The sequence below is a fragment of the Thalassophryne amazonica genome, chromosome 7 (genome assembly GCF_902500255.1).
Source record: "Thalassophryne amazonica chromosome 7, fThaAma1.1, whole genome shotgun sequence".
Lineage (NCBI taxonomy): Eukaryota > Metazoa > Chordata > Actinopteri > Batrachoidiformes > Batrachoididae > Thalassophryne > Thalassophryne amazonica.
The window spans coordinates 88,890,138-88,902,303 of NC_047109.1; the positions used below are offsets into that span (position 1 = coordinate 88,890,138).

The following is a 12,166-nucleotide window of genomic DNA, read 5'->3' on the forward strand; positions in this document are numbered from 1 at the left end:
TCGTTTTGTGAATTATTCTGTAATTTGTGTCTGTAGCATGGCCCAAGCAGAGGGTCACCCCTTTGAGTCTGGTCTGCTTGAGGTTTCTTCCTCAGAGGGAGTTTTTCCTTACCACTGCTGCTCTGGGGGTTAGTAAGGTTAGACCTTACTTGTGTGAAGCACCTTGAGGCAACTCTGTTGTGATTTGGATTATAAATGAAAATAAATTTAAATTGATCTACTGAGCCATGATCTTTGAATCTGTGAATATCTTTCTAACATTACAGAAGTCTGTTTTCCGTGCTGCCAGTTTGAGAAGCTGCTCAAAAAAAAAAAAAAATTATATGAGTTATCTGTAAAGGTTCATTTTGTGTGTGAACAAATATCACTGGATTTTTGTGTAAGTCAGCTGTATCACTCAAGGATGCGGCCATATTTCCAAGGACTTACCGTCACAAAAATCTTTTCATATTTGTGATTCTAAAATAAAACAAAATATTGAAAAGAAGATTTTGCTTTTCACACTTGGCAGATAGAAGGTTATCGCAGCAAGTACGGTAGAGAGCGGTGGATTCCATCAACCTCTGAGGTGAACTCTGTGTCACTTCTCTCTAGGGGTGGGGGCAACCTTTTACAACTTTTAAAACACATAAAAATTACTTTAGACCAAAAGGCAGCATTATGAAAATGCTGCAGGCATAGAGGACCCAGATTTGAAAGGGTATTTCTTTCTTTATTATCAGAACTGCAGTCTTATATAACACCTCTCTCTCTGTGTGTGTGTAATACACATTGCAAATGAAATCTAACATGACCGAAGTTTGCATAAATTATATTCACATGTTGGCTTTGCAGTTAGAAAAAATGTGCAAATATTAACATCACAGAGAACATACAATATGATCTGTATAGAAGCATCCTGTGTTTGTGTGCAAATGCTGTTAATTTCACAGTTTATCCATGAAGGTAGTAGCAGTTGATCCCGTAGAAATGATGCTTTTTCCCTGTGGATATGTTGCCTCTCATGTCCACAGTGGGACCCGCCACAGAGCTGTTGAAGCTGCGATGAGCCTCTGATTTACTGAAGGAATTCTGAAGGTCCAGGAGGGAAGAGGAGCGACAGCCCACAGCTGCACCTTCTCTTCTCACTAGGTGAATGTCGGATGAGATAGGAGGGATGCAGGAGTTAGAACTACTGCGTGGAAGCACTGCAAACCCTTCTTTTGAAGCTACTCGTGATAATAAATCAGTGTGTGGTTCAACACCTGAAGCTAAACATCTTCCAGCCTTCAAACGGTGTTTTTCATTGCTTTGGTTGTCTTTATTATGCAGCTCAATCATGCGTGTCTCATTGTTGACCCGTCGCTGTCTGTGGGAAACTGTTTGGTTGTGGATGGCTTGATGTGTCCGTGTGTCTGTGATTTTTGGTGGAGCCTCTTGGTAGTTCTGTGAGGGGGACGCGTATGTGACATTTTGGTCAAAGTGGACTTTGCAGTTTTCTTTCTCTCTGAACGTGGATGCAGAGGTTCTTCTCTCTGCACTTCTTGCTCGTGCAGAGCTGCACCTGGACTCTGAGTGACCCTTTGCACCTGGATCTAATGTGACATTCTGTGGTGGAGAAGCAGCTGGATTTGGGAGCTCTGCAGTAGTGAGACTGCAGTCGTTCCTTCCTGAAAGGCCACAATGTCTTTGTCTGCACTTGTCTCTTGGCTCAGATGGCACAAACACAGGAGAGGAGGTTTGTCTCTGCAACGACAAAAATTCAGAAGAACCAGTGTGGGTTTGACTTTTAAATATTGTTACCAATTTTTTCCTGAGTGGGGCCAGATAGATACATACATAATTATTTTATTTCTGTGAAGGCTCTCAGTTGTCCAGGTGGTTTCCATAGTAGAGAAGCTTGATTCTTCGACAGGACTGGGTTGCTTGACACGAGGACGTTTCACTTCAAATCGCAGAAACGTCCTCGCGTCAAGCAACCCAGTCCTGTCGAAGATTCAAGCTTCTCTACTATAATTATTTTATGGTGGGGTCCATCCATCCATCCATCCATCCACTTGGAAATGGAACTTTCTCTGCACAATCTTTTTCTTTGTTTTTAAAAAAGTCTTGCACAAACATGGCACCATTTCAAGAAATACAGTGAGGAAAATAAGTATTTGAACACCCTGCGATTTTGCAAGTTCTCCAACTTAGAAATCATGGAGGGGTCTGAAATTTTCATCTTAGGTGCATGTCCACTGTGAGAGACATAATCTAAAAAAAAAAAAAATCGGGAAATCACAATGTATGATTTTTTAAAATAATTTACTTGTATGTTACTGCTGCAAATAAGTATTTGATCACCTACCAACTAGCAAGAATTCTGGCTCTCACAGACCTGTTCATTTTTCTTTAAGAAGCCCTCTTATTCTGCACTCTTTTCCTGTATTAATTGCACCTGTTTGAACTTGTTACCTGTATAAAAGACACCTGTTCACACAATCAATCACACTCCAATCTGTCCACCATAGCCAAGACCAAAGAGCTGTCTAAGGACACTAGGGACAAAACTGTAGACCTGCACAAGGCTGGGATGGACTACAGGACAACAGGCAAGCAGCTTGGTAGAAGACAACAACTGTTATGATTATTTATTAGAAAGTGGAAGAAACACAAGTTGACTGTCAATCTCCCTCTGTAATTTCAAACAAAGGCTACTGTACCAAATATTAACATTGATTTTCACAGGTGTTCAAATACTTATTTGCAGCAATAACATACAAATAAATTATTAAAAAAAATCATACATTGTGATTTCGGGATTTTTTTCCACGGATGAAGGAACTTCTCACCCTATCTCTAAGGGAGACACCAGCCACCCTCCCAAGGAAGCCCATTTCCGCTGCTTGCACCCGCGCTCGAGTTCTTTCAGTTATGACTCAACCCTCATGACCATAGGTGAGAGTAGGAACAAAGATTGACCAATAGATCAAGAGCTTTGCTTTTTGGCTCAGCTCCCTTTTTGTCACAACAGTACGGTAGAGCGAATGCAACACCGCCTGTGCTGCGCAAATTCTCCGACCAATCTCACAACTCATTGTCCCCTCACTTGTGAACAAGACCCCAAGATACTTGAACTCCTTCACTTGGGGCAAGACCGTATTCCCTACATGTAGTAGGCAATCCATCGGTTTAAGCTATAGGCCCTTTCAAATTTCACAAAACTGAGATAATTTAGTTTCTACAGAAATCCAGGCATTATAATGTAGGTTTACTTTTGTAACATGTTGCAAAATTATAGCTCATTGTAATGAAGAGGTCATATTGATCTGGGGAGAAATTCCATAGTGAATATTGTGTTTTCCTTCATCACCATAGTGCAGATGAACCACAGGAAGAAGAGCGTGTGCGTAACCCATCTTACGTTAACATCCATAAGATTTCTTGTAAATCACTTTCAAATCTACCAATTGTTGGTCATAGCATCTGATCCCTGGAATTTATCCCCCTCAGGGGTTGAAATTCTAAATGGGTTCCAGACAGCATATCTGCAATATCATATTATGAATCCCTTATCTAAATGCTGAGAAATAAAATTATAGTGGTACCAAAGAAAACTATTTTTATGACTTGAAGCTTAAAAACCCAGTGATACTATACCTTTAATGTACAACTGACACAATTAAAAAACACAATTCACACTAAGGTCTAAATTGTACATTATTTATGAATCTGTTTTTAGCAGTAGTGCAAGGTGTGAAACCATGATGCTAGGGCGTAATTTTGGGTAGGGACGCTAGGGTCACGTCCCTACCAATATTCAGCCCCCTACTGTGTAATCATGACCAATAAAACTGCTGTCCTCCATTATTATGGCACATAAAGGGTTAAATGTATGCCACTGCTCGAAGCTCCCCTCTTTAACGTAGATATCCTTATCTGATTAGCTACCCGTTTCTCGCTAACTTGGTTGGCTATCCCATTGTCACTCAAGCAGCACACTTCCCACAGTGGCCGCGACTGCCCATCGACCCCCGTCCCCCCCACCCCTATCTCTCTCTTGAGCTAGACTTTGGTGATATTTGGTAATGGATGACCCCCCCCCCCCCCCCCCCCCCCAAGAAACGAGATATTCGTTCATTCTTCACAGTCAGGAATGTAAGCGCAAGGTCTCCGTCAAGCTTTAAAAACTAAGCAAAATCCGTTTCATGAATGGAAACCCTTCTTAAAAGCATTAGGCTTCTTCTGCTCTTTAGGCACTAAGCAGGTTTTAGCAAGGTGGCAGGACACATCGTTAGAGCTAAGCTACTGCACAGTTGCAGGGAACTTATTAAAAGACTGCGCGGGCGGACACAATAACAGACAAACGGGAATCGATTCATTCAATGTCACAACACTAGCAGATAGGGTCATTGCAATACTTCGTGTTAAATATCCATCCTCGATTAATTCAATTTAAATGTATAGCTGGAGCAATGTTGGGTTAGTTGCTTTGCTCAAGGTCACTCGTCATGGATGGAGGTGTAAAGAGAGGTAAGGTTGGGATTTGAGCCTGCAACCCTGTGATTGAAAGACCAACTCCCTAACCATTAGGATGGCTCGTTAACCTATAACATCTGCATGACATGAACTTATGATTGGTAATGCAAAAAAAATTTCTTTGTCTTGGAGCACTTTTGTGTCCCCACCAATATCAAAATCAAAGTTACTCCCTTGCCATGATGATAGGGTCGCTTACTTTTTCCTTGGAGCCTTCCATTTTAAAAAGTTTTGTTGGACCCAACCCTGGGGGAATAAGAAGAAGAAAAAAATCAATTTAAAAATGTGTGTGCCACATGCACACACATTTGTGTGTCTGCTTTAACCTCTACATGTGAACAGTGTATGGGTTCTTTTACCAGTGTAATCCATTTGGTAAGAGGAGATCCAGTGTGTCTGCTCCAAATTCTTCAGTATGTTCCTTGTGTGCTTGGATAAGTTTAAATCCCAGTCCCAGTCACAAAGTTTAGGGTTGGGAAACACAGTCTTTGGAGGATTGGGGTAGAACACTTGACATTCTCCTTTCAATGGCTTTGTGTGCTGAAACAAGTTAATATAAAGAAACACCTGATTGTTATTTGTTATATATTCAATAATACTGTGGTAAGTTCAGTAATATTTAATGAAGACATTTCATGACTCACATGCAGGAAGCCATGTTTGCCTGGCCACATGGCAGCCTTCTTCCTGGATTTCATGTGTGATTCCAAGATCTCATGTCGATATGGCCCACCTGTGGATGTAAATACATCTTAGAGACATTTGTCAGCCTGTCACATCCTGTGCTTCATTCTCTCACCTTTAGTTTTACTCAGCAGAGTGACATCTGGTGCAGTAGCTGGGGCGAGGGGGTTGAGGTCAGGCTGAGAACAAATGCTGACTCCTGTATCAGAGTCGTATGAAGAGTGGAAGGATGGGAATATTGAAAAGCGGGAAATGTGAGATGAATAAGGATGTTCTTTTGGAGTGTCAGCCTTCATCTTGTATGCCCTTTAAGATTGCAGGAATTCAAACAATGTGTTAAAGATGGAAGAGAGTGTGTGTGTGTGTATGTATATATATATATACACACGAGGTCTGTCAATAAAGTAACGGTCCTTTTTATTTTTGCAAAAACTATATGGATTTCATTCATATGTTTTTACGTCAGACATACTTGAACCCTCGTGCGCATGCGTGAGTTTTTCCACGCCTGTCGGTGACGTCATTCGCCTGTGCGCACGCCTTGGGAAGGAGTGGTCCCGTCCCCTCATCGGATTTTCATTGTCTGGAAATGGCGGAATGATTTGGACTTTTTTTCCATCAGAATTTTTTCAGAAGCTGTTAGAGACTGGCACCTGGAAACCATTTGAAAAATTTATCTGGCTTTTGGTGAAAATTTTACGGGCTTCACAGAGAATAAGGTCTGTTACTACAGCTTTAAGGACCCCTTTAAGGACGCTCGGCGCACCGCGCTCCGAGCTGGGACGAGGCACAAGCCACCGGACCATTTCTAAATGGATGGCTCTGTGGATATGAGACCGTCGTGTGCTCTTTCTCTGGTTATCACAAGAGCTGGACATCAGCCATTTTCCGGCAGATTTCACTTTTAACAAGAGATTTTGTCGCGCGTAAAGACCGATTCCCTTTGGAAGCGAGACAAAGGAACACCTCCGTTTTGGCATGTCAGAGGACAAGTTTGGACATGTCTATCTCGGCTTTCAATGCTTACCAGTCCAGTAAGTATCAGTGAAATTGTGGAGAGCTGGACATGTCCAAACTTGTCCTCTGACACGGTAAGTAGAGTTGACTCCAAAAAGCTATATTCTGGTCTCATCTGTCCACATGACCTTCTCCCATGTCTCCTCTGGATCATCCAGATGGTCACTGGTGAACTTCAAATGGGCCTGGACATGTGCTGGCTTGAACAGGGGGACCTTGCTGCCCTGCAGGATTTTAAACCATGACAGCATCATGTGTTACTAATGTAATCTTTGTGACTGTGGTCCCAGCTCTCTTCAGCTCATTGACCAGGTCCTCCTGTGTAGTTCTGAGCTTTCTCAATATCCTTACCCCACAAAGTGAGATCATAACAGTTGTCTTCTACCAAGCTGCTTGCCTGTTGTCCTGTAGTCCATCCCAGCCTTGAGCAGGTCTATATTTTTGTCCCTGGTGTCCTTAGACAGCTTTTTGGTCTTGGCTATGGTGGACAGGTTGGCGTGTGATTGATTGAGTGTGTGAACAGGTGTCTTTTATACAGGTAACAAGTTCAAACAGGTGCAATTAATACAGGTAAAGAGTGCAGAATAAGAGGGCTTTTAAAGAAAAATGAACAGGTCTGTGTGAGCCAGAATTCTTGCTGGTTGGTAGGTGTTCAAATACTTATTTGCAGCAGTAACATAAATAAATTATTAAAAAAATCATACATTACATTTCATACATACATTTCCGGATTTTTTTTTTTTTTTAGATTATGTCTCTCACAGTGGACATGCACCTAAGATGAAAATTTCAGACCCCTCTATGATTTCTAAGTGGGAGAACTTGTAAAATCGCAGGGTGTTCAAATACTTATTTTCCTCACTGTACGTGTGTGTATATATATATATATATATATATATATGTGTGTGTGTAACTTTATTGAGTGGATGTAGTGAGTTTGAGTTGGGGCTACATATACAGTGCCCTCCAAAAGTATTGGAACACTTGGTATTTCACACATTTCAGTTTGTTTCAAATTTCATTTGCCATTTCAAATCCCCCCCCCCCCAAAAAAAAAAATCTAAAATGATCTTCCTTAAACACAAACTCAATCAGTATCAATAACAGTAATTAACCAAAACATCAAATCTAAGCTTGCATCTCAGATGTACCTTGTGGCAAATTGAAGGTCTTCTTTTTAAGAAAATTCCTCTCTATACCACTTCATCATGAAGCTGTACAACTGGTGATACAAAATGCAAAACATGCACTATGCACAATTTCTGCAATCACAGCCACAGAAGACTATAACGCAAGTGGAAGTTGGGTTGGTGGCTTTCCTCACTCTTCTCCTTCTTGCACAGTCACTCAGTCTTTGAGAACTGTCAACTCCACACACATTTACCACTGAGTGCCATACTGTTTGTATTTCTTCATAACTGATGTAAATAAAGTCCAGGACGCATTCAGTGACTTGGAAATGTTTATATATATCCATCCCCTGATGTGTCTGAAGAACACTGTCAGTAAAACTGATTATTTACAGGTATCATACCAAAGTGTTCCATAATTTATGCAACCCACCATCTTGGCTTTTATATTTTTTAATTAATATATATCAAGTTATCATTCAATGGAAAATCATTTTGGGATTACTGGGGGTGACTTTGTGTAACCGGGTGTCCCCTGCGTTGTGTTCTATTGAGTAGTGCGGGAAGGATGACAGAAGCTGGATGTGGTCTGACTGTCTTTACTCTCGCCCAGTCCAAACTGCACTGGGTCTATTTGGACATTAAAAAAAACTGCAGTGAGCACAGTGGTCCAAGACACTTCTCTTCATAACAGAGCACAACTCTCACACAGTCCAAGCTGCACTGAGTACCTGAATAAACCAAAGATGTAAAATTATGTAAAATAAAAACAGTCATTCACATTTATGTACAACCATAACAGTAAATAGAACAGAAAATTTAAGACAAAACAATTGTCAAACTCATACCTGTTCGGACATAAAAAAAAAACTGCAGTGAGCACAGGGATCCAAGACACTTCTCTTCATAAAAGAGCACAACTAAGAAAATAAAACAGTAAAATAAAATTAGTACAGGCCACGTTTGCAGTGTGTGGTGCAAATAAGTTTACATTGACTCTACAGCAAAGCACCCCTCAGCTAGCTTAAACCATGTGCCAGCTAAAGCATTACACTTGGCCCAAAAACTTACATTTAACATTTCGCGCGCACACACAAAAGACACCTCTGCACCGTTAAAGTTGGAAATAAATCGTGGACAGAACGTGAATTTACAGAAAAAGTGCTCAATATGAGGACCCAGTTTCATACGTCTTACCTCTCACACAGTCCAAGCTGCACTGAGTTTGCCCCTCCCCCTGCACCAGCTGCGTGCTGTGTGAGGTGCGTTCAAAGACATATGGACTTCTCACTCTTCAATGCCAAACAGGTATATATACATATAATATGAACTTATTGTAACAAAAAATGAGTAATTTCAGTTAATTTGGCGGAATTCGACCCGGATATTATTACCCTGTTACATTTGCATGGTTGACGTCATACTTGACCAGTCGATCCCACTGTGTTCTGTACAGTAACACTACCTCTAACCTTAGTGACATGAAATTTTGGGTTCCACAGGCATCCATCTTAGGCCCCCTGCTTTTCTCCCTTTATATAGCACCCCTTGGGCACATATTGCCGCACTTTGGGATTACCTTTCACTGCTATGCTGATATTCAGTTATACATGCTGATAACTGCTGGTCATCTCATCCACATAAAATCCTTAGAAGACTGCCTTGCATCAGTGACAAGGTGGATTTCTAGAAACTTCCTACTTTTAAACTCTGATACAATTGTGTCAGGAAATGATGGTTCTTGGTCCAGTGAGACATCGGCATCAATTTGACCAGTTAACGCTTAGCCTAGGCTTGTGTGTCATACATCACATGGACAAAGTGAGGAACCTTGGGGTAATTTTTGATCCTACATTGTCCTTTGGCCTCCACATTAGAAATATTACGAGGACTGCTTTCTTCCACTTGCGAAACATAGCAAAGATTCGTCCCATCCTGTCTATGGCTGATGCTGAGACCCTGTTCCATGCGTTTATCTCTTCTAGATTGGACTACTGCAATATTCTATTTTCTGGTTTACCACAGCCCAGCATTAGGGCTCTCCAATTGGTTCAAAATGCTGCTGCCAGACTTTTGACATGAAGCAGAAATTTCAACCACATTACACCCATTTTTGCATCCCTTCACTGGCTGCTTATTATTGTCCCAGTGAGATCAGATTTTAAGGTTCTGCTAGTAGTCTATAAAATTGTTCATGGACTGGCACCTCCCTACCTAGCTGACTAATTAAACCTTACGTACCGACCCGCACTTTGCGTTCTCAGGGTGCAGGACTACTTTGTGTCCCTAGGGTGAATAAGAAGTCTGCGGGTCACAGAGCTTTCTCTTATTGGAATGATCTCCTTGTGTCAATAAAACAGTCAGATTCTGTGGAGACTTTCAAGTCCAGACTTAAGATGCACTTATTTTCCCTTTTGTATGGCTAGCATACTGGCATAGTATAGTTTTACGTTTTTTACTCTTTTAATTCATTTTATTAGGAAACAGAGCGTGCCGTGGCCTGAAGGTGAGATCACTTTAGTATTTCCTCTTTTCTTGTTGTTTAATGCTGACAAATTACACTGTATTTCTTGTCTTTCTGATGCTTAATTCTGTTTTTTCTCTCTGTTTAAGGTGCGGCTCCATCCAGAGATGGGTGTGGTATTTGTGCTGGAGACCCTCCTGTTCTGTGCACCAATAGCTTTTCCTGGATAGTCGTTTTGTGAATTGTTCTGTAATTTATGTCTGTAGCATGGTCCAAGCAGAGGGTCACCCCTTTGAGTCTGGTCTGCTTGAGGTTTCTTCATCAGAGGGAGTTTTTCCTTACCACTGCTGCTCTGGGGGTTAGTAAGGTTAGACCTTACTTGTGTGAAGCACCTTGAGGCAACTCTGTTGTAATTTGGCGCTATATAAATGAAAATAAATTGAAATTTTTATTTTTTGTATTTGATATGGCATTAACAAATTAAAATGTGTAAAATACCAAATGTTCCAATACTTTTGGAGGGCACTATATATATATATATATATATATATATATATATATATATATATATATATATATATATATATATATATCTTTGTGACTGTGGTCCCAGCTCTCTTCAGGTCATTGACCAGGTCCTCCTGTGTAGTTCTGAGCTTTCTCAGAATCATCCTTACCCCACAAAGTCACCTAGTTTTTGGCAAAATTTGATTCAGTCGCGCTGCTCCAGTCGTTCCGTCATTTTCCTTGCAATGAAAATCCGACGAGAGTACAACACACGTCCTCACACAAAGGCTGCTTGCCAGCAAATGATGCAATCAACAGGCATGAAAAAGTTCACGCATGCGCACAAAAGTTCAAGGTTGGCTCATGTAAGCACACGTGATTCAAATCCATCAGGTTTTTGCAAAAAATAAAAAGGTCGGATACTTTTCTAACAGACCTCGTGTGTGTATATATATATATATATATATATGCAAATCCTGCCCTAAATTAAACTGAGTTCATGCAATGATTCATTTTGTTTTGTGTGTAGGAGCATTGGGACAAATATTTGACCTTGGCCTGTAGCCTTAACTTTTAACTGATTTTATTTTCAAAATTGCTTCACTTTGTCTTTGAATGACTCTCAACCTTTCAAACACATTTGGTTTGTAAATTGGATCAAAACTGTTTGCGTTACGTAGATCTCTGTTTCACTGACTGACTCACTCATTCATAGGACTGAAACCCTTGCATGTGCTCCAGCTGTGTGCAGGTGTAACATAAAAGCTCAAGTGTTCACTGTGAAGCTTTACATAAAATAATGAGTTCATCTATTCACACAGGAAAAATGTAGAACAGAATGTACTCACATGATGTTTATATCAGTTGGTTTTGGAATGCTGTAAAAAGCCAAACCACATGTCAATATTAATAAATAAATAAATAAAAATAAATAAATAAATAAATAATGGGACACTCACAGTTGGTCATTCAGATGATCTTTGCTCATCTTTGGGGCGTTAATGTCACTGTGTTGTTGAATTGCAACATTCCTGTGAAAGTCAAACAAGTCAGGCCAGTTTTTTTAGACACCATCATTTGTGTATCTTTGATTTTTCTGTGTAAGTTGTTTCTACACTCACTCGGCCATGCTGGGGGAGTGATAAATATATCCACCCTCTTACTGGTGCTCTGAATAAAAAAACAAAAGAGAAATGCTATTAAAATGTCAGCATGCATAGTAGAAGTTCAGCAAACAATGACATAGTACTATATCACACTAGATAACACTTCTGTAATTGTCTTTTATGATGTTAGTTCATGTTTATTCACTGCAAATGATATATATAGTTGCAGTATTAGTAATACTAAGGCATATTTCCACAAGTCTTCAAATGTATCTAATAACCATAACCAGTTTGGGTCATATTATCAACTATGTGTCATCTTAAATGGGTCATATTGTGTAAAATTGTTTTATCTACTTTTTACAGTTGTACTGTATACACATTTCCTGTTTTATGTTGAAAACCCTCAAAGTTCTACAGTTTTATAAAGATTATTGTAGAAATTCTTCTGCTGTGTGCAAACATTTGTCCTGGAATGGCTCATTTTGGACACTGTGACATATGTCATAGAGGTCCGTATGTGTGTACTTGGTCTTTCAGATACGTCCGATGATCCTTTCTGTTGTCTGCATGACACGTCCACACAGTTTGGGAGAGGTGGTGAGGTATAGCTTCTCTCAGCATAGAGAGGGCGTGGCCAGAAGCCAGCAACTTTCTTTTGAAAAAACAATGTTTTATGTCAGTGTTTTCTTGGTATTTTTCTCTAGAGGCTTTAATATTTGCTTTTAAGAAACATGTGACTTACATTAGTTCAAAGT

General features: G+C 40.2%; 1 protein-coding gene across 1 annotated transcript; it reads right to left on the minus strand.

Annotated features, from left to right (window-relative positions):
- Nucleotides 1-735: 735 nt before the first annotated feature.
- Nucleotides 736-11,303, minus strand: LOC117513335 (uncharacterized protein C7orf31). The gene is made up of 8 exons (XM_034173561.1): nucleotides 11,262-11,303; nucleotides 11,151-11,180; nucleotides 5,300-5,490; nucleotides 5,145-5,233; nucleotides 4,860-5,040; nucleotides 4,700-4,746; nucleotides 1,355-1,725; nucleotides 736-1,276 (listed from the first exon to the last, which is right to left on the minus strand). Exons 1-8 carry the CDS (start codon nucleotides 11,288-11,290, stop codon nucleotides 934-936), a joined length of 1,281 nt encoding a protein of 426 aa, XP_034029452.1. The 5' UTR covers nucleotides 11,291-11,303; the 3' UTR covers nucleotides 736-933.
- Between the last annotated feature and the right edge of the window lie 863 nt (nucleotides 11,304-12,166).

Excerpts from the sequence above, each read along its gene's own strand:
- LOC117513335 (XM_034173561.1), bottom strand. The coding sequence starts at position 11,290 with ATGAGCAAAGATCATCTGAATGACCAACT. Across the intron at positions 4,747-4,859 it reads TTACCAAATGGATTACACTG|GGTTGGGTCCAACAAAACTT; the intron begins GTAAAAGAACCC and ends TTATTCCCCCAG. Across the intron at positions 1,277-1,354 it reads ATCCACAACCAAACAGTTTC|CCGTTTGAAGGCTGGAAGAT; the intron begins CCACAGACAGCG and ends CAATGAAAAACA.